At 52.8% G+C, this 24,799-nt stretch overlaps 1 protein-coding gene across 3 annotated transcripts; it reads left to right on the forward strand.

Annotated features, from left to right (window-relative positions):
* The first annotated feature begins 4,972 nt into the window (after window positions 1–4,972).
* On the forward strand, window positions 4,973–23,984 carry Cdk11b (cyclin dependent kinase 11B). Of its 3 annotated transcripts, none has more exons than XM_090336008.1 (20): window positions 4,973–5,069; window positions 5,475–5,598; window positions 7,621–7,736; window positions 10,738–10,886; window positions 13,540–13,678; window positions 14,398–14,534; window positions 16,737–16,859; window positions 17,223–17,318; window positions 17,390–17,557; window positions 18,764–18,829; window positions 19,347–19,522; window positions 20,027–20,117; window positions 21,852–21,973; window positions 22,081–22,186; window positions 22,411–22,532; window positions 22,700–22,807; window positions 22,897–23,013; window positions 23,205–23,353; window positions 23,444–23,633; window positions 23,747–23,984. In XM_090336008.1, exons 2-20 carry the CDS (start codon window positions 5,488–5,490, stop codon window positions 23,837–23,839), a joined length of 2,379 nt encoding a protein of 792 aa, XP_090192134.1. In that variant the 5' UTR covers window positions 4,973–5,069; window positions 5,475–5,487; the 3' UTR covers window positions 23,840–23,984. The 3 variants fall into 3 exon arrangements, with proteins under 3 accessions (XP_090192134.1, XP_090192135.1, XP_090192136.1); XM_090336009.1 differs by having other exon boundaries at window positions 10,759–10,886; XM_090336010.1 differs by lacking the exon at window positions 4,973–5,069 and adding an exon at window positions 5,671–5,717 and having other exon boundaries at window positions 5,507–5,598.
* Window positions 23,985–24,799: the final 815 nt, after the last annotated feature.

Raw genomic sequence — 24,799 nt, forward strand, 5'->3', positions numbered from 1 at the left:
AAACAAAAAGGTTTTCCAGAATTGTTAGCAAGTTAGGCAATTTCCTGTAACACTGCTTTTGAGATTTCTCCTCCTGGGCTGTGGCCCCACATCCCTTCTCCATCTTGTCAGCACCCCATGGCTGTGGTTCTCAGGTGTTGCTTTCCACAGGGGTCTCAGGACAGTTAAAAGTTCAGTCTGACTGTTTATGATTGTACAGACATTTTTAAAAATTTTGTGTAGTGCTTTTGTATGGAGTTGTATGTTCTCACATGGAGAAGCTTTGACACTGGGTGTTATTGCTTGGGTTAATTCCTCCTTTGTCCAGGTCACTGTCTGTGCCTTCATAAACGGGACAGAGCTTCCAAGCTGGACCTTCACGTATTTACCACATATTTGTAAACACACAGGTTTCTAATTTAAAGGAATCTTAGGGGCTTGGAATGGCTTAGTGGTACAGTGCCAACCTGGCATACACAAAGCCCAGGGTTTGATTCCTTAGTACCACATACACAGAAAAGCCAGAAGTGGTGGTAGAGTGCTAGCCTTGAGGAAAAAGAAGCTCGGGGACAAGTGTCCAGACCCAGTGTTCAAGCCCCAGGACTGGCAAAATAAATAAATAAAAATTAAAAGAAATGAAATGAAACAGAAGGGTTGACAGACACCTAGATCAGTTTGGATTGTAGTTGAGTGGTGCAGCCCTCTCCGGGGACGTGTGAGGCCCTGTTCCACGGATGAATGCCATCAGAAGCGTTGGGGAGCTGGGCTTTGTGGCTCTCGCCTGTCGTTCTAGCTACTCAGTAGGCTGCGATCGGAGGATCAAGGTTCAAAGCCAGCCGGGCACTAAAGTCCATGAGGCTCTTATCTCCAGTTAACCACTAGAAAATAGGGCTTGGATCAGGGGTAGAGGGGCAGCCTTGAGCTGAAGAGCTCAGGGACAGCACCCAGGCCAAGAGCTGAAGTCCCATGACCCACAAAAAGAGGGGGGAAAAAAACTGCTGGGGAAGCCTCGACTTTGCAGCTAGGTGTTCTACCATGTGAGCCCCGCAGCCCTTTTGCTGTTGGGTGTCTTTGGAGAGGGCATCCCTGGGGCATAGCTGTGCATGTCCTCCGTTGTTGAATTGAGAGCCTGCTAACCTTTTTCCTCATTTGCCTCAAACCTATCCCCACCTCCCAAGGATCAGATCACAGTCATGTACACAGGGCCTGGCCTTAAAAGTAGGGGTTTTTTCCCTCTTAATCATAAATTCCTCTATATCAGCATTATATATCTACTTGGGAAGTTGAGAATACGCTTGCACAATCCAAAATGTGTCTTTAATTTGAGAAAAATAAATATGGTGAATCAGAGGCCGAAAGAAAAAAATAAAAGAGTATCAGCCGGCTTGGTGCCAGTGGTGCTAGCTACTCAGGAGGCTAAAGTCTGATCGAGGGTCAAAGCCAGTGTAGACACACAAACCCAAAAGACTTAAACAGTAAAATGTCAGAAGCTGACAGGGCTCAAATGGTAGAGCACTAGCTTGAGCAGAAGAAGCCAGGAGAGAATGAAAGGCCCTAAATTTAAGCAGTAATACCAGCACACCTCACACACTCAAGACAATCAGCCAAATGAAGCTGAACTCAGTAGTGCCTTAAAACCTTACCACAAATTCAGCATGCTTAGCTTCCCACCTCTCCAGAAGGTCACTTAGCTCAACAGGGATAGTAGATGTACAGCACATTTTCACATCTGTCGAAATGATATACTTTCCATTGCTTCCCAGGATTTACATTAGGAAGTGTGACTTGAGTGCTAAGAATGCCAGCCTTGAGTGGAAATGCTGAGCAAGAACTGAGGATCATGGTTCAAAATCAGTTCAAAATCAAAGACCTCGAGATTCTTATCTCCAATTAACCACTAGAAAACTAGAGGTGGGACTGTGGCTAAAGGGTAGGGCAGTAGTCTTGAGCTGAAGAGCTCAGGGGCAGCGCCCAGGCGCAGAGTTCAAGTCCCATGACCCACAAAAAGAAAAAATGAGGCCTGAGTTCTATCCCAGCACATACAAAAACAAACAGTATTTGCACTGTTTCCTTGATTTGGAAAGTAAACAAGGAAGTTATTAACGATAAAAATGATTTTTTTCCTGCCTTTTAAGGCAAGGTAGCTAGTCTAGGCTGGCCTTGAACTAGAGCTCATTCCTCCTTAGTGTCAGAAGTGCTCGGAATTCAAGCATGGTCACCACATTTGATTGCCAATTAAGTCTTTTTTAGAATTTAACTTTGCCTTTCATCTATGTTCTGGTATGGACTTTGTTTTTCAAAATACAGCCTGGTTGCAACTTCTTTATCTCACTCCTTTGGGGGGATTCTAGGATTGAACGCAAGACCTCCGATACTCGACAACTTGAGCCACACTTCCATCCCTGCTTTCTGCTGATGGTTTTGCGGTGGTAGTCTTACACTTTTCTGGCCAGCCTGGCCTTGAACCATAATCCTCCAGATCTCAGCCCCGTGAAAGGCTAGGGTTAGTTTCCCCATTTGTTGTTTTGAGGTGCAGGGGCTTTGAACCTGCTAGGCCTGCGGTGCCGGGATCCAGGAGCAGATGATGGTCGTCACCGACAGGCCACGCCCACGGCGGCTCAGAGCTAGGAACCATCAGCTTTGGGGTCTCTGAAACACCCTGAGTTTTCTGTGGGGCTCACACTGTTTGCAGTTATTCCAACAGGAAAAAGTCTCGTTTGTATTTTAAGTTTTCATTTCTGGAAAGTGCATTGGGGGTCTTTGCAGCTAGATGAGAGTTTGTGCTTGAATACATGGTGCTGTAGGGCTCCTCTCAGCGGGGGCCTCATGATGACATTCCCACACTGAGAAACTGAGGTTGGACATGCGCTACATGTCTGTGACCTCAGCTGTCACCCCAGGCAGGAGGATGGAGCATTGGAAGCCAGACAGGGCATAGTTCTGGAGATCCACCCAGAGGGAAGTGTGGGACACCCGAGGCCTGGCTCTAGTACAGCCCTTGCCTACCATCTGGGAGGCTAAGTTCAGTCCAGCATTGCCAAAAAAAAAAAACCCACAAAACTTGAGAACTACTCTTGTCTACTTCAGACCAGGCATATTTGTTTATAGCAAACAAAACAACTAAAAGTCCAAAAAAATGTATACAACTGTTGTGAATTCTGCAGTATTTATGTTGGTAAAATAGTGCATCCTAGAAAATGGTCTGTTAAGCCAGGAGCATGGCCTAGTGGTAGAGTGCTTGCCTAACATGGATGAAGCCCAGGGTTTGATTCCTTGGTACCACATAACAAAATGCCCAACATGATGCTGTGGCTCAGGGGGTAGAGCTCTAGCCTTGAGAAAGCCCAAGGACAGTGCTCAGGCCCTGAGTTCAAGCCATAGGACTGGCAAAAGAAAAAAGAAAATGGTCTGGTAAAATAACTTAAGAGTCTTAGTTCTACGGTGACAATGAACAGCTCTGTGTGATTAATCCCGTGGCTGCCTATTTTTGTATAAATTAGTCAGCCATGGAAGCAACTGTCAAAGGCTTTTATTATGAAAAAAAAATAAATGTTATATACTACTATGTTTTCTTTGTGTACCAAACATTTATTCCAAAAGTTGATAGCAAGTGCCTTCACCAGTTTCCAGTAGGGATAAGGGGGAAAATGTTTTTTCCAGGTATCTGAGAACTCGGGAGGTAACAAAATATCATTTGGGGAGGAAAAGAATTCCAATGGCCCCACCATCAACCCCCCCCACACACACACTTTAAAAATTATTTTTTTTATACCAGTCCTGGGCTTGAGCTCAGGGCCTGAGCACCGTCCTTGGACTTTCTCAAGGCCAGAGCTCCACCACGTGAGCCTCGGCACCACTTCCGCCTTTTTTCTGTGTATGTGGGGTGGAATCGAACCTGGGTCTTCGTGCATGCTAGGCCACACTCCCGGGCCACACTTGTTCTTTCGTGGGTCGTCGGGCTGAACTCTGGTCCTGGTCGCTGTCCCTGAGCGCTGGGGCTCAAGGCTAGCGCGCCACCCCTTGAGATTTTCTAGAGGTTAACTGGAGAAGGGCGTCCCCGGTCTGCAGTGAGCTGGGAGTGGCGGGGACGGCAGGCGGGAGCCTTTCTGTGTCCCGGGCTGTCTGTCGTAGAGGGGGTCCGGGGCTGGGGCTGGGCCCGGACAAGGCCCGGGGCTGGGGTTGGGGCTGGGGCTGGGCCTGGGCCCGGGGCTGGGACTGGGACTGGGGCTGGGGCTGGGGCCGGGGCCGGAGCTGGGGTTGGGGCTGGGCCTGGGCCCGGGGCTGGGGCCGGAGGCTGGGGCTGGGGCTGGGACCGGGCCCGGGACTGGGGCCCGAGGCTGGGGCTGGGACTGGGGGTGGGGCCGGGCCCGGGACTGGGCCCAGGACTGGGGCCCGAGGCTGGGGGCTCGCGCCCGGGCCCAGGGCTGGGGCTAGGCCCGGGACTGGGGCCGGGCCCGGGACTGGGGCCCGAGGCTGGGGGCTGGGGCTGGGGCTGGGCCCGGGGCTGGGGCTGGGGCCGGGCCCAGGACTGGGGGCCGGGATTGGGGACTGGGGCCGGGCCCGGGACTGGGGCCCGAGGCTGGGGGCCGGGGCTGGGGCTGGGGTCGGGATTGGGGACTGGGGCCGGGGCTGGGCCCAGGGTCGGGCCCGGGAATGCAGGCCGGGACAGCGCCCCGGGTTCAAGCCCAGGACGGGCGCGCACGCACACAGCAGGGGGGATGGCGGAGGCCGGGCGCGCGGCGGTCGCGGCGGGGAGCGGGGCAGGCAGGCGGCAGGGACCACCCCCTACCTGGCTGGCCCGCGACGGCCGCATCAGCGGCCCGGGGGCACCGGCGGCCTCCGCGGCGAAGCTCCCCGGACCGCCGACGCCTAAGGGAGGCGCCGGAACTACTTCGCTGCGTCCCCTCGAGCGTCACCGGCCCGCGACGACCGCGTGACGTCGTCGCGCTCAGGTCGCCCAGCCGATGACGCGCCCGCTCGTCAACGTCATCACCCCGCGCCCTCCCCGGAAGTGACGGCGCCCGAGCGTTCTCCAGGCGCTGTTTCTTCTCAAGTTCGGGGACCGGCACAGCGGCGGCCGCGGCGCAGGGGTGAGTGAGCGAAGGGCGGCTCGGGCTCGAGGGCGCGGGGCGGCGCGGGGCTCGGGACGGCGGGCAGAGCGAGGGGTGGCAGGGGCGGCGAGCGCGGCGCTCCCCGGAGCCGGCCCCGAGGCCCCGAGGCCCGGCCGCGCCGCTCGCCGCAGCGCCGGCTCCGATCCCCTCCCGGCACGTCGGAGGCAGAGCTGGTCGGACGCCGGCCCCGCGCACGGCTGCCTCTTGAACGAGGCTCTTCCGTCCTCCCGCAAAGCCACTCGGTAGGCGCGATTTCCACTCTGTGGACCAAGTGGAGACTAGACGGGCGACGCCGAGCGCCTCCCTGACCCCGACGCAGACAGCAGGCACCCGCCGGGGGCCTGCCGCGTACCCGGGATGCTTGAATGGTTTTTCTTTTTGCAGTGTTTTAATTCAAATGGGTGATGAAAAGGACTCTTGGAAGGTGAAAACTTTAGATGAAATTCTCCAAGAAAAGAAACGAAGGAAAGAACAAGAGGAGAAAGCAGAGATAAAACGCTTAAAAAATGTAAGCCATGTTTATTAAGTTGGTGGGTTCCTTAAAGGAAATTTAATTTCTTTGCCCTCATTTTTCCATTAGAACAACGCTTCTTCGGTGAAGTTCTTTTGTACTTCCAAATGTCACAGGTGAGCCCAAAATCTGTTCTAAAACTTAACAAAAACGTTCATGTGATCACTTTACATTGACAGCAAGTTGATAACGCAGTGAAGATGTGTCTAAATGAAAATGTCTACCGGAGAACAAAATGTTTGAACCTAGAGTCATTAGCACACCTGGACTAATTTTTCTCATTTCACTATTAGCATAGTCATAATACCATTTTCAAGTATTTTTAATATAGTGGAATGTATCTGGGTATTAATATGTGTTTTATATTTTTCTTAGTTTGTGTAATCACATGCTCAGAAAGGCTCTTTTCATTTTGGATATGAGGCATTAGCTTAAGTACCTCTTTTGAAAAGGTCAGAAAAAGATTGTTTTAAAGTATACATAAATGCTATGTGAACTGTCGTGAAATATTTGGTGCATAAGTGTGCCTTAAGCCTCAGTGTTGGTTTAGGGGCAGCTAAAAAATACTTGGAATAGAGTCTTTTTTTTTTTTTTTTTTTGGTCAGTCGTGGTGCTTGAACTCAGGGACTGAATACTGTCATTGGACTTTTCTCAAGGCTAGAGCTCTAGAACTTGAGCCAGAGCACCATTTCCAGCTTTTTCTATGTATGTGGTATTGAGGAATCAAACCCAGGTCTTCGTGCATACTAGGCTAAACTCCCTGCCCCTACTTAGTATAGATCCTATTGCCCTTTGTCATACATGCTGGTTTTAAGTTTTCCATCTCAGGTTTTAGATTAGAGACAGTAATATGGGATTTGAAGAATTTTCTTCTTTCAATTTTGTAACATCAATTCAACCAAAGTGTGGGTATGCTTATTTTGGTATACTGGTAGAATGTTTAACATTAAAATACACTGAGCCTGTTGTTCACACATGTAATTCTAGCTTTTAAGAAGACTGAGATCTGATGATCTGAAGCCAGCCTAGTGAGGAGACTTTTTTTTTTTTTGCCAGTCCTGGGACTTAAACTCAGGACCTGGGCACTGTCCTCGAGTTTTCTTAAGGCTAGCGCTCTACCATTTCTGCCATCGCATCAACTTCTGGCTTTTTCTGTATATGTATACCAAGGAATTGAACCCAGGGCTTTGTGTATACTAGCCGAGCACTGTACCAACTAGGCCACACTCCTGACCTGTCGGGAGACTCTTAGCACCCCTAAACTACAAAAAAATAAAAAATCCAGAAGTGTAATTATGGCTCAAACTTGTGTCTCAAATGATAGAATGCTACCCTTGAACACAAAAGCTCAAAAACAGCACCCAGACCTAGAGTTTAAGCCCCAGGGCCATCCAAATAAGTAAATTAAACCACTTAGCAGCCAGGAGTTGCTTGTTTACTCCTATAATCCTAGCTAATCAGTAGACTTAAGACCTGAGGATCACAATTCAATGCCAGTCTGGTCAGGAAAACCCATAATATTCTTATTTCCAGTTAACCACCAAAAAAAGCCAGAAATGAAGCTGTGATTCAAGTGGTAGGAACTCCATCCTTGAGTGAAAAAACTTAGGTCTTGAGTTCAAGCCTTAGTATAGGCACACATATTTATTTACTTATTTAAAAGCATTTAGGGGCTAGGAGTTGGGCCTAGTGGTAGAGAGCTTGCCTGGCATGCACAAAGACCCGGGTTCAAATCCTCGGTACCACATACGTAGAAAAAATCCGGAAGTGGTACTGAGGCTCAAGTGGTAGAGTTCTAACCCTGAGAAAATGCAAGGACAGTGCTCAGACCCTGTGCACTGTGTAGGACTGGCAAAAAAATAAATAAATAAAGCATTTAGCTGGTATGTTTGCCCATACCTATAATGTCAGCATTTTGGATCCTAAAGCAGGAATAACTTCAGTTAAAGCCAGTCTAGGACATATAGTCAGACCGTGTCTCAGAAACTTTATACAAAAGTGATTTGTCTGTCCTCTTAGTCTGATGACAGGGATTCCAAGCGGGACTCCCTGGAGGAAGGGGAGCTGAGAGATCACCGAATGGAGATCACAATCAGGAATTCGCCCTACAGGAGAGAGGACTCCATGGAGGACAGGTGAGAAGGCTGGGAAGTGCCCTGCCAAGCCAGCATTGATATTTGTGACTTTTTGTGGGGGGTAGGGGGTCCCGGGGCTTGAACTCAGACTTGGCTCTGTCTCAGGCTCAGCTTGGGCGCTGTCCCTGAGCTCTTCAGCTCAAGTCTACCACCCTACCCTTGAGCCGAGCCCCACTTGGCATTTTCTAGAGGTTAATTGGAGATAAGAGTCTCAGGTCCTTTTGTGCCCAGGCTGACTTTGAACCTTGATCTTCAGAGCTCAGCCAACTGAGTAGCTAGGATTACAGGAGTGAGAGCCACTGTGCTTGGCTTCCTTGAGGATTTGGGATTTTCTTTGTTGTTGTTTTTTTAATTTATTTGCCAGTCCTGGGCATTTAACTCCGGGCCTGAGCACTGTCCTTGGGTTTTCTCAAGGCTAGAACATTACCGCTTGAGCCACAAGACCATTTCTGGCTTTTTTTCTTTGTATATAGTACCGAGGAATCGAACCTAGGTCTTTGTGCATGCTAGGCAAGCAATCTGCCACTAGGCTAAACTCCTGGCCCTTCCTTGAACTTTAAGGCTGACACTCTACTTCTTGAGCCACAGCACCACTTCCGGCTTTTTCTGTGTATGTGTTCCGGAGGAATTGAACCCAGGGCTTTGTGCATGCTAGGAAAACACACTAGGACAGGCTCCTGACATGCTTCCTTCCTTTTGTGATGGGTTTTCAGTGAAGCCAGCACTGTTGGCCCTGTGTTGCATGCATGAGATTTTATACCAGTAGACCAGCACCAGTGGCTCAGGTCTGTAACCCTTCCTACTCAGGAAGCTGAGATCTGAGGATGGTGATGGAAACCACCCTAAAGTGGAAAAACACCGGAGACTTTTTTTTTTTTTTTGCCAGTCTTGGGGCTTGAACTCAGAGCCTGAGCACTGTCTTTGCGCTTTCCTCAAGGCTAACACTCTTACACTTCAGCCACAGCACCACTTCTGGCTATTTCTGTATATGTGAAAACAAGGAATCCAACCTGGGTCTTTGTGCATGCTAGGCAAGCACTCTACTAGGTCACCCTCCCGGCCCTACCTGAGTCTCTTCTCTCCAGTTAATTAGGAAAAAGCAAGAAGTTAAAGTATGCATCCAGTGGTGTAAGCCTTCCTGCAGAAGATTAGGGAGAAGGGCCAGGAGTTTGGCCTACTGGTAGAGTGCTTGCCTAGCATGCACGAAGACTCTGCTTTGGTTCTATTCCTCAGGTACCACATTCACAGGAAAAGCTGGAAGTGGTACTGTGGCTTAAGTGGCAGACATCTATCCTTGAAAAAGCCCAAGGACAGTGCTCAGGCCCTGACTTCCAGCCCCATGACTGGCAAAAAAAAAAAAAAAAAAAAGCTGTGACAGACTTCAAAGCCCTGTGATTAAACCCCAGGACCAGCAATTAAAAAGCCAGGCTCAGGAGTTTGGCCTAGTGGTAGAGTGCTTGCCTAGCATGCACGAAGACCCAGGTTCGATTCCTTGGACCACATACATGTAAAAAAAAAAAAGCTGGAAGTGGTGCTGAGGCTCAAGTGGTAGAGCTCTAGCCTTGAGAAAGTCCAAGGACCGTGCTCAGACCCTGAGCCCAAGCCCAGGACTGGCAAAAAAAAAAAGCCAGGCTCACTGGCTCACACGCTGTAATCCTGGCTACTCAGGACGTTGAGATCTGAGGATCAAGGTTCAAAGCCAGCCTGAGCACAAAAGGACCTGAGACTCTTATCTCCGATTAACCTCTAGCAAACGGGAAGTGGGGCTTGGCTCAAGGGTAGGGCGGTAGCGATGAGCTGAAGAGCTCAGGGACAACGTTCAAGCCCCATGACCCAACAACAACAACAAAAAAGTAATAATAGTAAAATATTTTACAGAAGTACTCGAAAGTAGAAAGCAGAGGGGTCACTGGCAGAAATACTGTAATTAGGATTGTGGTTCAGAGCCAGTCCAAGCAAGGATGGCTGCGAGTCTCTAATTTCCAATTAACCAAAAAATTAGAAATGGTGTTGTGCTGTGGCTCAAGTGGTTGAACGCTAGCCTTGGGCAAAAGAACCTCAGGGGCAGTGCCTGGGTCATGAGTTTAAGCCCCACTAAGCCCTACAACCGACAACAACAACAAAGATTCATGCCCAGACATGTCATTCTGTTCAGTGGTGTCTTGTCATTAGTGTCTTCCTCGTCGTGAGGTAAAGCAAATACAACCAGCAGTCAAGGCAGCGGGAGTGTTTTGAGGCTATGGACGGTGTGGACTCAGCTGAAGATGTGAGAGGCACTGCACGTTTGTGCACTTGTGGGCACGTGGGTGTGTGTGTGCTGGCTGTCCCTTACTCTCTGTCTCAAGACTGGTGCTCTGCCACCTGGAGACACAGCACTGCCTTCAGTTTTCTGGGAGTTATTTGGATTCTCACAAGTGGCTGGAATGTGGCTCAGTGGTCGAGTGCTCCCCTAGCATGCATGAAGCAGAAAAAGCCAGAAGTAGTGCTATGGCTCAAGTGGGTGAACACTGGCCTTGAGCACACAGAGGCTGAGTTCAAGCCTCACAACTGCCCCCCCTCCCCCCCAAAAAAAAGTTTCACAGGCTTTCCTGCCCTGGCTGGCTTTTTCAGATCTCACCCTCCTAAGTAATTAGGGGTACAGGCGTGAGCCACCAGTGCCTCCTGGAGCATTTACTTTCTTTATTTGCCAGTCCTGGGGTTTGAACTCGGGGCCTGAGTGCCGTCCCTGAGCTTTTGTGCGCAGGGCTAGCACTCTACCACTTGAAACCACAGCTGCATTTCTGGCTTTCTGCTGGTTAGTTGGAGATAAGAATCAGACTTCCTGCCTAGGCTGTCTTTGAACCATGATCCTCTGATCTGAGCCTCCAGAGTAGCTAGGATTACAGGAATGACCACCAGCCGCTGGCTCGCATGTCTCTTTAAATGATAGTTCAGGTTCTGCCTTATTTCATTGTGACTCTTTTCTGAGAGCGGGTGCCCTGGTGCCCTGCAAGCTTTCCAGCCTGTTGTGGCTTCATTTCAGAGGAGAGGAAGATGATTCTCTTGCCATCAAACCACCCCAGCAAATGTCTCGGAAAGAAAAGGCCCATCACAGAAAAGATGAGAAAAGGAAAGAGAAGCGTAGGCATCGGAGCCACTCTGCAGAAGGAGGTACGAGCATTGATTCTTCCATGTTCACGTGTATTTGTTTTCCTCCTGACCTATCATCTAAAAGAAAAGATCAATGAAATTTTAGCTAAAAACATAATAATAATTATTAGTCTGGGAGTTTGGCCTAATGGTAGAATGCTTGCCTAGCATGCATGAAGACCTGGGCTCAATTGCTTAGTACCACATACATAAAAAAAGCCAGAAGTGGTGCTGTGGCTCAGGTGGTAGAAGCTCTAGCCTTGAGAAAGTCCAAGGACAGTGCTCAGACCCTGAGTTCAAGCCCCAGGATTAGGGGGTGGGGGGAGAATAATGCTCATTTTCCTTTGAGTGTTGTTTTTTTGTTTGTTTTGTTTTTCTATTTCATTGTATTGTTTGGGATTTACTTACATATAAAATTAATCACAGTATGTAGAGGGAATACACGTGAAAAAGTTTTTAGGTTAAGTCAAATAATTGCTTAGGCTTGGTGACAGTTTTGATTTAGAGGCCTTTTTTTTTTTCCTTATCCTAGTATTGGGTTCCTCGTGATCTTACCTGGCTTTTCTATTCATAGCTGGCACTCTGTCACTTGAGCCACACCTCCAGTTCTAATTTTTTCCTGATTAATCATAGATAAAGAATCTATATGACTTGTCTGCCCAAGCTTTCCCTGAACCAATAATTTCAGATCTCAACCTCGTTAATAACTAGGATTACAGAGATGAATCACTAGCACCTGACTTAGAGGCCCCCCCCCCCTTTTTTGTGATTATGAGGCTTGAACTTAGGGCATGAGCACTTCCAGTTTTCTGGTGGTTAATTGGAGATGGGAGTCTTATGGAATTTCCTGCCGGGACTGGCTTTGAACTGCAGAAAATCTCCTGGGTAACTAGTGTGAGCTGACAGCATCTGATCATATCTGGGGCTTTATTTATTTTGCCAGTCCATGGGCACTGTCCTTGGACACTTTGTCCTTAAGGCAAGCACTCTGGAACTTGAGCCACAGCACCACTTCCAGCTTTTTCTGAGTATGTGGCCCAGAGGAATCAAACCCAGGGCTTCATGCATGCTAGGCCAGCACTGTACTACTAGGTTACGCTCCCGGCCCCATTTTTAAATTTATTTATTTATTTATTTTGCCAATCTTTGGGCTTGAACTCAGGCCCTGGACACTGTCCTTGTACTTTCTCAAGGCTAGCATACTACTCTTGAGCCACAACACCACATCCTGCTTTTTCTATGTAGTTGGTACCAAGGAATCAAACACAGGGCTAGGCAAGGAATCTTCCACTAGGCCACACTCTCATCCTTGGGGCTTTTTTGGGGGTGGGGTGGGGCATGGGGCTTGAACTCAGCCTGGGCACTGTCCCTGAGCTCTTCAGCTCAAGGTTACCGCCCAACCCCTTGAGCCACAGCACCACTTCCTGTTTTCTAGAGGTTAATTGGAATCTCGGGTCCTTTTGTGCCTGGGCCTGGCTTGGAACCTTGATTCTCAGATCTCAGCCTCCTGAGTAGGTAGGATTATAGTCGTGAACCACCATGCCCGGCTGTTTTTTTAAGTCACTTAAATATTTACCTAATTCATTTATTTATTGTCAGTCACAGAGCTTGAGTCTGGGCCAGGGCATTGTCCCTGGGCTCTTCAGGTCAAGGCTACTGCCCTACCCCTTTTGCCATAGCACCACTTCCTATTTTCTAGTGATTAATTGGAATTAAGAGACTGGGTCGGGCCAGGAGTTTGACCTACTGGTAGAGTGCTTGCCTAATATGCATGAAGACGAGGGTTTGATTCCTCAGTACTGCTTACATAGAAAAAAGCCAAAAGTGGTGCTGAGGCTCAAATGGTATAGCTCTAGCCTTGAGAAAGTCCAAGGACAATGCTCAAGCCCTGAGCTCAAAACCAGGACTGGCAAAAAAAAAAAAAAGTCTCATGGTCTTTAGTGCCTGGGCCAGCATTGAACTGCCATCATCAGATCTCAGCCTCCTGAGTAGGTAGGATTACAGGCATGTGCCACTAAACCCTGTTTAATTTTTTTTTCCCCAGTAGGTGGCTTGAATTCTGGGCCTGGGCACTGTCCCTGAGCTCTTCTGCTCAAGGCTATCACCCTACAACTGGTCTCTGAGTTCTTCAGCTCAAGGCTTCTACCCTACCCCATGACTCATAGCCACACGACCCATTTTCTTATTTATTTTATTTTATTTATTTATTTATTTATTTTAATTTTATCTTTGTCTTTTTCTTTTGCTAGTCCTGGGCCTTGAACTCAGGGTCTGAGCACTGTCCTTGGACTTTGTCAAGGCTAGAGCTTTACCAGTTGAGCCACAGCACCACTTCCAACTTTTTCTTTTCTATGTACTGAGGAATGGAATCCAGGTCTTTATATATGCTAGGCAGGCTCTCTACCACTAGGCCAAACTCACGGCCCCAATTTTTTATTTTTTTTGTGCGAGTCCTGGGCTTGAAATCAGGAAGTGGGCACTATCCCTGAGCTTCTTTTGCTTAAGGCTAGCACTCTACCACTTGAGCCCTGGTGTGTCTTCTGTATTTTTCAGTTTCTTCCAGAGCTTCATACATGCTAGGCAAGCACTCTACCACTAAGCCATATTCCCTAGCCTTCACGTTGAATTATTGAAAATTGAGCTTCTTGGAATGAAAAGTGCTTTATCTCTTTAGGGAAGCATGCTCGAGTGAAAGAAAAAGAAAGAGAACATGAACGTCGGAAGCGACATCGAGAAGAGCAGGACAAAGCCCGCCGGGAATGGGAAAGGCAGAAAAGGAGGGAACTGGCAAGAGAACATTCAAGGAGAGAGAGGTGAGGCTGTGGTCTCCCTCAGAGCGGGAGAGGGATGGGAACTTGTGGGGAGAAAGCAGATTCACCTCCAGGTTATGGTAGGCACATGACACTGGAGACAGTTCTCCTGGCGGGTGTATGTTGCACTGTGTCTTTTAAGACACCTGGATCTGAACTGAAAGAAGATAAAGCTCCAGGAATACATGATGTTGTCTCCCCCTTTGAGGTCATGAGAGGTGACGTGGAAGTCCTGGTTCCCTGAGTGTATCAGCTCTGTACAGTGGGTTGGGGCAAGGATGTTGGGGTCTGCCGGGGTCCCACTTGGTAGCTGGGACTCGAGGCTTGGTGCCTGCTTCCCAAGGGCCAGACTCCCACAAGAGAGGACTCTAGCTACAGTCATGGTCAAGCCCCGGTCAGGAAAGCTTGAAGCTGGTAGCCTGACAGGTAGTAATGGACACCCAGCATGGAAAGACAGTATGAAAGGGTCAGGGAGGCAGGCAGTGTGTGGCTGTGTGGGAGGACAGGCCATTGTGTGCAAGTTCCCAGCTCGTGCTGGCTACCCTGTGGTGGACAGTGTGTGCTCAGGCAGGGAGGTGGGCAACAGGCCACACTTGTACATACCCCACAAGGCGAAGCAGGAGAGAGCAAGAGCAGACACGTGTTGTGTGCACAGCCACGCCAGGAAGGAAAGCAGGCTTTGGGTCGTGCAGAGGAGCAAGGGCTGGGCGTGCTTCTTCCAGGGACCGCCTGGAGCAGTTAGAGAGGAAGCGGGAGCGGGAGCGCAAGATGAGGGAGCAGCAGAAGGAGCAGCGTGAACAAAAGGAGCGGGAGCGGCGGGCTGAGGAGCGGCGCAAGGAGCGAGAGGCCCGCAGGGAAGGTACGGGCTGAGAGAGCCCACCTCTATGAGGTGGGTCCCCAGACACTGGGGGTGCCGTCGCAGCCACAGGCCTGCACACACAGCTGGACATCTGCTCCCCGTCTCCAGACCTCTGTTCGTCGCAGGCCATCCGGGACAGCGTCCCTTGGACTCACTCGGGTGTCAGGAGTGTGATCTCGCCATTTCCCGCAGGCGCAGCCCTCAGACCTGTCCTGCAGTAGCTCCCAGTCTTCCCCAGGAGTCTGGCTGGGTGGCGTGAGGGATGGAGTTGGGTGCTGTGTGGATTTTCTCTGCGAGGGTTGTGGTTGTACGCTGACGCCTCTTAGCCCTCTGCCTTCGTCAGTGCCATTGTCATTTGCATAATGGTTCTGGGGGAAGTGTGTGTGCAAACGTATGTTGTGATTCTCCTTTTCTAGGACTGCTTGCTTATTTTTAAAGCTTCTAGGGCAGTAACAATTTGATTTGATAGCAGCTACACTGTTGATGTTTAAAATTGCTTCCCCATCCCCCCTTCTTAATGTTCTAGCTCTGGGACTTGAACTCGGGGCCTGGGCTTTTATGTTTTTGTTGTTGTTTTTCCACTCCTGCGCCTGGAACTTAGGGCCTGTTCTTGGGTTTTCTCAAGGCTAGGGCTCTACCACTGGAGCCACAGCACTACTTCCAGCTTTTTCTATGTATCTGGTACTGAGGGACCTAACCCAGGTCTTCCTGCGTGCTAGGCAGTCACTCTACCACTAGGCCAAATTCCCAGCCCATCCCTGATTTTTTTTTCCCCCCTAGTCATGGGGCTTGAACCCTGGACCAGTGTGCTGTCCCTGAGCTCTTCAGCTCAAGGCTACTGCCCTACCCCTGAGCCATAGCACCACTTCCAGTTTTGTAGTGATTAATTGGAGATGAGTCTCCTGGACTTCTCAGTGCCCGGGCTAGCTTTGAACTGTGATCCTCAGATCTCAGCCTTCTGAATAGCGGTGTGAGCCACTGCGCCTGGCCTCTGTGAGCTTTTTTACACAAGGCTGGTACTACTCCGGTTCTACTTGAGCTGCATGTCCACTTCCAATTTCTGCTAGTTAACTGAGTAAAGGGATCTCAGGGGCTTTCCTACGTGGGCTGGCTTTGAATCACAGTCCTCAGATTTGCAGTTCCAAATCACTTGTTCACTGGCAATGTCTGATTTCTCCCTCACTTCTTTCAGATCCCATCAGCCTGTTGTCCCCTGGCCTTGGTCTCTGGTGGCATGTAAATCTGGACCCAAGGCTGCTGTGTGGGGCCAGTCCCTACTGTTTAGTTAGTTAGTTAGTTAGTTAGTTATTTGTGCATCATGGGGCTTGAACTTGGCCTGGGCGCAGTCCCTGACCTCTTCAGCTCAAGGCTACCACCCTACCCTAGAGCCAAGCCCCACTTCCCGTTTTCTGGAGGTTAATTGGAGATAAAGAGTCTCAGGTCCTTTTGTGCCCAGGCTGGCTTTGAACCTTGATCCTCAGAGCTTAGCCTCCTGAATAGGTAGGATGACAGGCGTGAGCCACCACGCCCTGCTTCCAGTCCCTACTTCTGCTGTAGGGCTCTCTGTCTTCGGGCGGTTTCATTATAATATACCTTATGTGCTTCTGAGCTTACTATATTTGGGCTCCGCTGAGCTGGATTCGTTTTGGTGCTGGTTCCAGGTCTTGAAGTCAGCCTTGTACTTTCACTCACTTTTCTTCTTCACAGTTGGCCCTAATGACAAATACTCTACCACCCAAACCGTGTCCCCCAGTCTGGCATTTTGATGTTTACTTAGCTGTGAAGTCTCACATGCTTTTCTGCTTGGGCTGGCTTCAAGCCGGGAGCCTCCCGGTCTCAGCCTCCTGAGTAGTTACGATCAGAAGCCTGAGCCACCCCGTCCAGCGTCTGCCTCCCGCTGGTTTGTTGTTGAGAGAGTCTTGGTATCTTCTGCCTCAACTGGCTTTTGACTGACAGTCTTCCCCACCTCTGCCTCCTGGGCAGTTTCTTCTTGTTTTTCTGTCTTCCTGACCAGTGAAGATCAGCCTAGAAGGTGCCTCGATCCTCAGGGTCAGCCCACGCTTTCTTCCCAAACCCGTGGGCTGTGGCCCTGTTAACATTGCTTCTGTTTGTGCAGTGTGGTGTGGGCATCCTGAGGCCTGCCGGCCTCCCGGGGGAGTGTGTGTGGCCAGCGTCCTCTCTGCTCTCTCCTGTGTGCATTAGTCTCCGCGCACCACCGCACCGCGAGGGAGGACTACAGCGACAAGGGCAAGGCCACTCGCTGGAGCCGGAGCCCCACGAGGCTGCCCAGGGAGCGCTTTGAGCTGGGAGACGGCCGGAAGCCAGGTGAGATGGCCAGTTCCCTCCTCCCCGTGCCCTCTGAGGGGCTGTCGGCCTCTGCAGGGCAGAAGATGCCGCACTGACTCCATGGCGCAGCTCTTAGCTCCTGTGGTGCTATCTTGTGAATTTAAAACCATTCCCCAGCCAGGACCGTGGCCTGGCTGCAGAGTGCTTGCCTGGCATGCGCTGAGCCCTGGGGTCCTCCCCCCACACCATTTGCACAGAAAAAGCCAGAGGTGGCACTGTGGCTCAGGTGGCAGAGCGCTAGCCTTGAGCAAAAAGTGTCCAAGGACAGTGCCCAGGCCCTGAGTTCAAGCCCAGGACTGGCACAACATTCCCAAATTCACCTTTGATGGTTTATTTCACAAGTGAAAGAAGAGAAAACAGAGGAGAGAGACCTGCTGTCTGACCTGCAGGATATCAGTGACAGTGAGAGGAAAACCAGCTCTGCAGAGTCCTCCTCAGGTAAGCTGGTGGCCGGTGGTAGAAGACGGTGGGCCAGCATGGCCCACCCCCAGCTTTGCTTTCTTATCCAGTGGAATCGGGCTCAGGTTCTGAGGAGGAAGAAGAGGAGGAGGAGGAGGAAGAAGAGGGGAGCACCAGTGAGGAGTCAGAGGAAGAGGAAGAGGAGGAAGAGGAAGAGGAGGAGGAAGAGGAGGAGGAAACTGGGAGCAACTCAGAGGAGGCCTCAGAGCAGTCTGCAGGTAAGGAGATGGCAGGTTGCATGGTGTCTGTTGTGCTCTCCAGGAAATGGAGAAAAATAACCGAAGCCGGGCACGGCGTCTCACCCTGTCATCCTAGCTACTCAGGAGGCTGAGACTGAGGATTACAGTTCAAAGCCCCTTATCTCCAGTTAACCACTAGAAAACCAGAAGTGGTGCTGTGGCTCAAGTGGTAGGGTAGTAGCCTTGAGCTGAAGAGCTCGGGAGCAGCGCCAGGCCAGAGTTCAAGCCCCACGACCTTGAAGTTGGTGTGAACTTCCAATTGAAATTGAATTCCCCTTTGGAACTTTCATGAGACTCAGAAATTGGCTGCTGGAAGTATCTGGGCCAGGCGTGGGGTTGGTGCCTGTGTTCCTGCCCACTCTGGAGTAGACAGAAATCCCCAGTTTGAAGCCAGCCTGCGTCAGCAAGATTCTCCTCCCAGCCTGTAAGCTGTGCACGGTGGCTCGTGTCCATGAGCTCGACTGCAGGGGCCTTGGTAGGGCGATTGTGGTCCAGTCCAGCCTGAGGTGATGGGGGAAGCATGAGGATTCAAAGGCTGCAAAGGAGCCTTGGCACAGTGGCTCACTGCACTCAGGAGTCTGAGGCCTACACAGCAAAGCCCCAAATGGAGCTGCAGCTCAAGTAGTAGACTGCTGGCTCTGAGCCAGCGCTCAGGAACAGAGTGGAGGCAAGCCCTAGCATCATCCCTTGAATCAGAGGGCTGTGAAGGCGTGATCCAAGTCGTAGGCTACTTCCAGGCCCTCAAAACTAATGCATGTGGTCTGAGCAAGTGACCTAGTGGCAGAGTGCTTACTGCATGAAATTCTGGGTTCAGTCTCTCCGTACCACAAAAACAGAAAAGGCCGGAAGTGGCACTTTGGCTTAAGCGTAGGGTGCCATCCTTGAGAACGCCCAAGGACAGTGCCTAGGCCCTGAGTTCAAGCCCCAGGAAACAAAATACATAATGCATGGACCAGGAGTGTGGCCTAGTGGTAGAGTTCTTTCCTAGTGTGCACGAAGCCCTAGCTTTGATTCCTTGGTACCACATCCACAGATAGAGCCAGAGCAGTGCTATGATTCAAGTGGTAGAGCTCTGTCCTTGTAAAGCTCTTAAAGTGGCAGCCTTTCCGAATCTCACCGTGTGGAGGGTCTGGAGTTCCACAGCCAGAGCTCAGCCTGGGCTGAGAAGAGACTCTTGTTTTACAGAAGAAGTGAGTGATGACGAGATGAGTGGGGATGGAGAGCGGGAGGATGAAAACCACATCTTGGTTGGTGAGGACCTCCCTTCTGCAACAGAGCCTTGTCTTCAGTTGTCCTGCGGGGAGCTGTGGGCGTGCCGTGCCCAGCGCCATCCTGGCCATGGGACAGCCGTGGCTTGCAGCTCTGTCTGAGCTGCCTTTTCTGCAGGCTGCCATGGGCTCCTGTCCTGGCTGTGTCCCCAGAGTAGCCACACCTCGGACCACTCTGCAGTGTCTGCCTGGGGACTAGTAGAAACCTTTAGCTAGACGACATTCATCTGAGCATCTGCTGTGCCTGGGTGCCAGGGGGATATGGGATATGTCCCCAGCCCTGGGTGGACAGAGGCTTTGCTGGGCAGCAGCCTGGGCTGAGCCCTCACTTGGTAGGGCCTCTGGGGCCCACCTTTGTGGCACCTGCCCTCTGTCTTACACTCACCCAGAGCTTAGCCCCTGTGGGCGGGGCGGGGGGGGAGCTACATCTTCCTGCCCCGAACCGAAGTGGGGCGGTACTGGCTGCTTCTGGATTCTCTGATGAGGTTTAACTTCTACAGTTCCAGAGTCGCGCTTTGACCGAGACTCGGGAGACAGTGACGAAGGGGAGGAAGAAGTGGGAGAGGGGACCCCTCAGAGCAGTGCCCCCACCGAAGGGGACTACGTTCCTGACTCCCCAGCCCTCTCGCCTATTGAGCTCAAGCAGGAGCTGCCCAAGTACCTGCCAGCCTTGCAGGTCAGGACCTGCCCCTGCCCCTGCCCCTGCCCCTGCCCCTGCCTGGGTGTTGGGAGCCAGGCCAGGCCTCAGTATCCGTGCCCTGTTGTCCACCTGTGCTTTGGTCTTCCCGGCAAAGTCTTGCGGGAGCCAGCAGCTCCAAGCCCCTCATGGCCCTCGTGCCGTGGCCTCTGGACAGGTGCGCTGGGTTCCGTGCTGATGTCTAGTTGTCTGCTCAGGATCATGTGTGAGGGCAGGGCAGGGCGAGGAGGGGCTTGGAGTGTGGTGGCCCTGGTGGCTGGACTGCTGCCGCAGGGCCAGGCGTCTGCTCCACCCAGGGTTCATCAGCGTCTCCGTCCTGGCCCCAGGCTGCCCACCGTCCTCCGGCATCTCAGTGCCCGGGAGGGGGGGCTCCTGCTCATCAAGCCGCAGGTGTTCCTCCTGATGGGCAGGCACACTGCTGCCATGCAGTGAGAGCACAGACGAAACCCCCTCCTCAGCCCTCCTTCCCTGCCTCCCCACCAGGGCTGCCGGAGCGTGGAGGAGTTCCAGTGCCTGAACAGGATTGAGGAGGGCACCTACGGGGTGGTCTACAGAGCCAAGGACAAGAAGACCGGTGAGGGGCCCGGGGTGGGGCCCGGGGTGCCAGGCTGGGAAAGTGCTCACCTCTAAAATCCTAGCCACTTAGGAAGCTGAAATCTGAGGATCTGGGTTCAAAGACTCTTATTTCCAGTTAATGTTGGAAAAAGCAGGAAGTAGAAGTGTAGTTGAGGAGAAGACCAGCCTTAAGCAGAAAAGCTCAGGGCCCACATCTAGGCCCCAAGCTCGCGCCCAAGAACAAAAAGGGGGTGGGGGCTAGGGCTTTAGCCTAGTGGTAGAGTGCTTGCCTAGCATACATGAAGCCCTGGATTCGATTGCTTGGTTCTGTAGACACCCGAAAATCCAGAAGTGGTTCAGTGGCTCAAGTGGTAAAGCACTGGTTTTGAGAAAGCTCAAGGACAGTACCTAGGCCCTGAGTTAAAGCCCCAAGGACTGGCAAAAAAAAAAAAAGGGGCCGGGAGTTTGGCTTAGTGGTTAAAGTGCTTGCCTAGCATGCATGAAGACCCGGGTTCGATTCCTCGGTACCACATACATAGAAAAAAGCAGGAAGTGGTGCTGAGGCTCAAGTGGTAGAGCTCTAGCCTTGAGAAAGTCCAAGGACAATGCTCAGGCCCTGAGCTCAAGTCCAGGACTGGCAAAAAAAAAGCAGGTTAGGCAGGGATCCGGCAGCCATAGGATCTGGCTTGGGTGGACGGGAATCCCTGGACAGGCATTGTTCTTGGAGTGCAGTGGGCAGTGGCATACCATGCTGTATTTCCCACAAGAACTTTCCTTGGTCCCGTGCTGGCTTTCAGGCAGGTCACTGTGTGCCCCGCAGCCTCTGTGAGGCTGAGCAGGGACCCTGCCGTCATCCATCCCTGCAGACGCCAGGTCCTGGCTGTCTCTGCTCTTCTCTCTGCTGTGGCAGGTGACCTGCCTTGAGTGGAGCATGTGCCCTAGGCTTCTGGCCACTGCAAGTCCCGTCTCTACTGTGGGCTTCTTTCCAGAGCTGGGTATCTGTGCCACTACCTGGCCCCTGGGGGGTGTACCCCCAGCCCAAGGCTTCCCTTGGTGGGTTTTTTGTTTTGTTGTTTTGTTTTGTTTTTTTGCCAGTCCTGGGCTTGGGCTTAGGGCCTGAGCACTGTCCTTGGTGTCCTTGGACTTTCTGAAGGCTAGAGCTCTACCACTTGAGCCTCAGCACCACTTCTAGCTTTTTGCTATGCATGTGGTACCGAGGAATCGAACCCGGGTCTTCGTGCATGCTAGGCAAGCACTCTACCACTATGCCAAACTCCCAGCCCTTTTGTTTTTTGTTTTTTTTTTTAATATTGTCATGGAGCTTGAACTTAGGGCCTGAGCTCTTCAGCTCAAAGCTAGCATGCTACCACTTTGAGCCACAGCACCGCTTCCGGTATTCTGGTGGTTGACTGGAGATGAGGCTCATGGAGTTTCCTGCCCGGGCTGACTTTGCTCTGTGGTCCTCAGCCTCCTGAGTAGCTGGGATGACAGGCGGAAACCGCCGTGCCTGACTCCTGTGTCCCCTTTTTCTGGTTAACTGGAGATAAAGATCGCATGAATTACAGGCTCAAAGCTTTTCTTCTTAGGAAAAGATCCTTACAGAGGAATACTGCTCCACAAACTTGAGTCCCGAGGGGAGCCTTGCTGGGTCCTCCTGGCCAGCCGGGGTCCTCGGTGCTCTGGCCTCGGCCTCTGAGTCCTGGGTTACCGCTCTACCACCACGCATCGCCTAGCCACAGGGTTTTCTTTCCAGATGAAATCGTGGCTCTGAAACGGCTGAAAATGGAGAAGGAGAAAGAAGGCTTTCCAATCACCTCCTTGAGAGAAATCAACACCATCCTCAAGGCCCAGCACCCCAACATCGTCACTGTCCGCGTAAGGCCCTGGGAAGGGAGAGGCCCTGAGCCTCCTGAGCCGCCTCCCCGTGCCTGTGCCCGGGGCCTTTGGGAGAGCCGTGCTCAGCCCCTCGGTCCGCTTGCCAGGAGATCGTCGTGGGCAGCAACATGGACAAGATTTACATCGTGATGAACTACGTGGAGCACGACCTCAAGAGCCTCATGGAGACCATGAAGCAGCCCTTCCTGCCAGGTCTGTCTGCAGCCACGCCGGGGCGGGCAGTGCCGGCCCTGCCCTGCCGGGAGGCGGGAGCCTGACCTCCATCCCCCGGCCCCCCACACACTGCATGCACAAGGACCTCCCAGGGCCTGGAGCCCTCTGGGATGGCGGCTGCTGGCTCACCTGCAGGGCGCGAGGCCCTTGCCGGCGTCCAGGGCTCACTAGTGGGCCTGCCTGTGACCCCAGCCCTCCCCCAGGGGAAGTGAAGACACTGATGATCCAGCTGCTGCGGGGGGTGAAGCATCTGCACGACAACTGGATTCTGCACCGGGACCTCAAGACCTCCAACCTGCTGCTGAGCCATGCTGGCATTCTCAAGGTGGGCCCCGCCCCCGCCCCCACCCCACCAGTCCCCCCACGCCCCGACCCACAGCTTCCCTCTGCCCTGCTGCTGAGCCATGCTGGCATTCTCAAGGTGGGCCCCGCCCCCACCCCCACCCCCGTCCCCCCCACGCCGGGGCCCACAGCTTCCCTCTGCCCCTGCAGGTTGGCGACTTTGGGCTGGCTCGAGAGTATGGGTCTCCCCTGAAGGCCTACACCCCCGTCGTCGTGACTCTCTGGTACCGAGCCCCCGAGCTGCTGCTTGGTGCCAAGGTGAGTCCACCTGAGACCACCTGATTGGGGCTGGGGGTGGGGCGACCCCACCCAGAGGGTACAGCCTGAGCCACCCCCCCTGACCCCAGGAGTACTCCACGGCGGTGGACATGTGGTCTGTGGGCTGCATCTTTGGAGAGCTGCTGACGCAGAAGCCCCTGTTCCCGGGAAAGTCAGAGATTGATCAGATCAACAAGGTTTTCAAGGTGGGTGTGGGGGACGGGGTGGGGCTGGGCCTAGTAGGGCTGTGCAGGCACCCCCAGAGCAGCCAGGGAGAGGCCAGGGTGGTCAGGGCCTGACCAGGGCCCGAGCCTGAGGGGCCTCTCAGTAACTCCATCAGCACGGCCCGTGCCGGCTCTCCGCGTGGCAGTGAGGCAGGAACACGCCTGTCTTCCAGGACTTGGGGACCCCCAGTGAGAAAATCTGGCCTGGCTACAACGAGCTCCCGGCCGTCAAGAAGATGACGTTCAGTGAGCACCCCTACAACAACCTCCGCAAGCGCTTCGGGGCCCTGCTCTCGGACCAGGGCTTCGATCTCATGAACAAGTGAGTGGGGCCTGGGCCCCGCCCCCCACAGCCGGCCCGGCGCCCCTGGGACCCGAGGCTGCAGTGGGTGCCTGGTGCTTTTCTCCCCAGGTTCCTGACCTATTTCCCAGGGAGGCGGATCAATGCGGAGGACGGCCTCAAGCATGAGTATTTCCGCGAGACCCCCCTCCCTATCGACCCCTCCATGTTCCCCACCTGGCCGGCCAAGAGCGAGCAGCAGCGGGTGAAGCGTGGCACCAGCCCGCGGCCCCCGGAGGGGGGGCTGGGCTACAGCCAGCTGGTGAGCAGAGCGGCAGGCCCGGGCCTGGAGGGGGACCACAGGCCCCACCGCAGGGGTCTCCACGGGTGGGGGGGCACCAGCCTCACAGAGCCCACCCCCTGCCTGCCTCCCAGGGCGATGACGACCTGAAGGAGACTGGCTTCCACCTCACCACCACCAACCAGGGGGCCTCAGCGGCCGGCCCCGGCTTCAGCCTCAAGTTCTGAGATGGAGCCACCCAGCCTGTGGACGCGGCACCTCCGGAGCCAGCACGCCTGGCTTGGACCTCTTCCCATCAACTTCTCCACATTTTTTAAATGTTTTGATTTGTAAATTTGTAGAATAAAATGACTATTTCCTTGTGGAAGGAAAGGCTCTGTTTTTCGATGAGTCTGCCGTGGGGAGGGTGGGTGGGTAGAGCCCTGGTGTGGTACTGCGGGCCTGCTCCGCTCACAGTGCAGCGCTGGTCTAGTGGGCCAGGGCTGTCCAGACCAGCCTCGCCCACGGACCTCAGCCCCCAGCGGGCAGTGATGTCCCCCTGCGGTTTTACCCGCGTGGATGTGAATGACCGGATAAGCTGTGTCCTGCCAAGCAGGCCACCCTGGGCGGGGAGGGCTGCGGACGGGTGAGATTCCCCTCTGGCTCCTGACTCTGTGTGCTGAGTCCGGCTAAGCAGGGCTTTGGACTCCAGTCTGCCCTAGTCCTCTGTCCCCAGTCCCAGCCTCTACCAACACCCCTCTGTCCCCAGTCCCAGCCTCTACCAACACCCAGGCTCTTTCCCTGGCCCCCCCTTCAGCCACTTCTCATCCAGGCCTCTGGTCCTGGGGCCTCCATTTGCCCAACCTCAGAGACCACTCCACAGCCTTTTTTTTTTGGCCAGTCCTGGGTTTAAACTCAGGGCCTGAGCGCTGTCCTTGGGCTTTCTCAAGGCTAGCACTCTACCCCTTGAGTCTCAGCACCATTTCCAGTTTTTTTCAATGTATGTGATACCAAGAAATCGAACCCGGGTGTTTGTGCATGCTAGGCAAGCACTCTACCAGTAGGTCAAACTCCCGACCCCAACCCTGTAGCTTTTTTAGCCTGTTAGCTGAGTCCTCACCCCCGAGCACTGTGGAGGGGAGGCCTCAAGATCCACCCAGAGGGTGGAGACGGCGGTGGGGGAGGGAAGGATCCACAGGGGGCCCAGG

Source organism: Megascapheus bottae, chromosome 6 (assembly GCF_031878675.1).
Source record: "Megascapheus bottae isolate mThoBot1 chromosome 6, mThoBot2.hap1, whole genome shotgun sequence".
Classification (NCBI taxonomy): Eukaryota; Metazoa; Chordata; class Mammalia; order Rodentia; family Geomyidae; genus Megascapheus; species Megascapheus bottae.

Coding starts and splice junctions, on each gene's coding strand:
- Cdk11b (XM_090336008.1), top strand. CDS start 5,488: ATGGGTGATGAAAAGGACTCTTGGAAGGTGAAAACTTTAGATGAAATT. Junction 22,187..22,410: donor GAAGCAGCCCTTCCTGCCAG/GTCTGTCTGCAG, acceptor GCCCTCCCCCAG/GGGAAGTGAAGACACTGATG. Junction 22,808..22,896: donor AGCTGCTGCTTGGTGCCAAG/GTGAGTCCACCT, acceptor CCCTGACCCCAG/GAGTACTCCACGGCGGTGGA.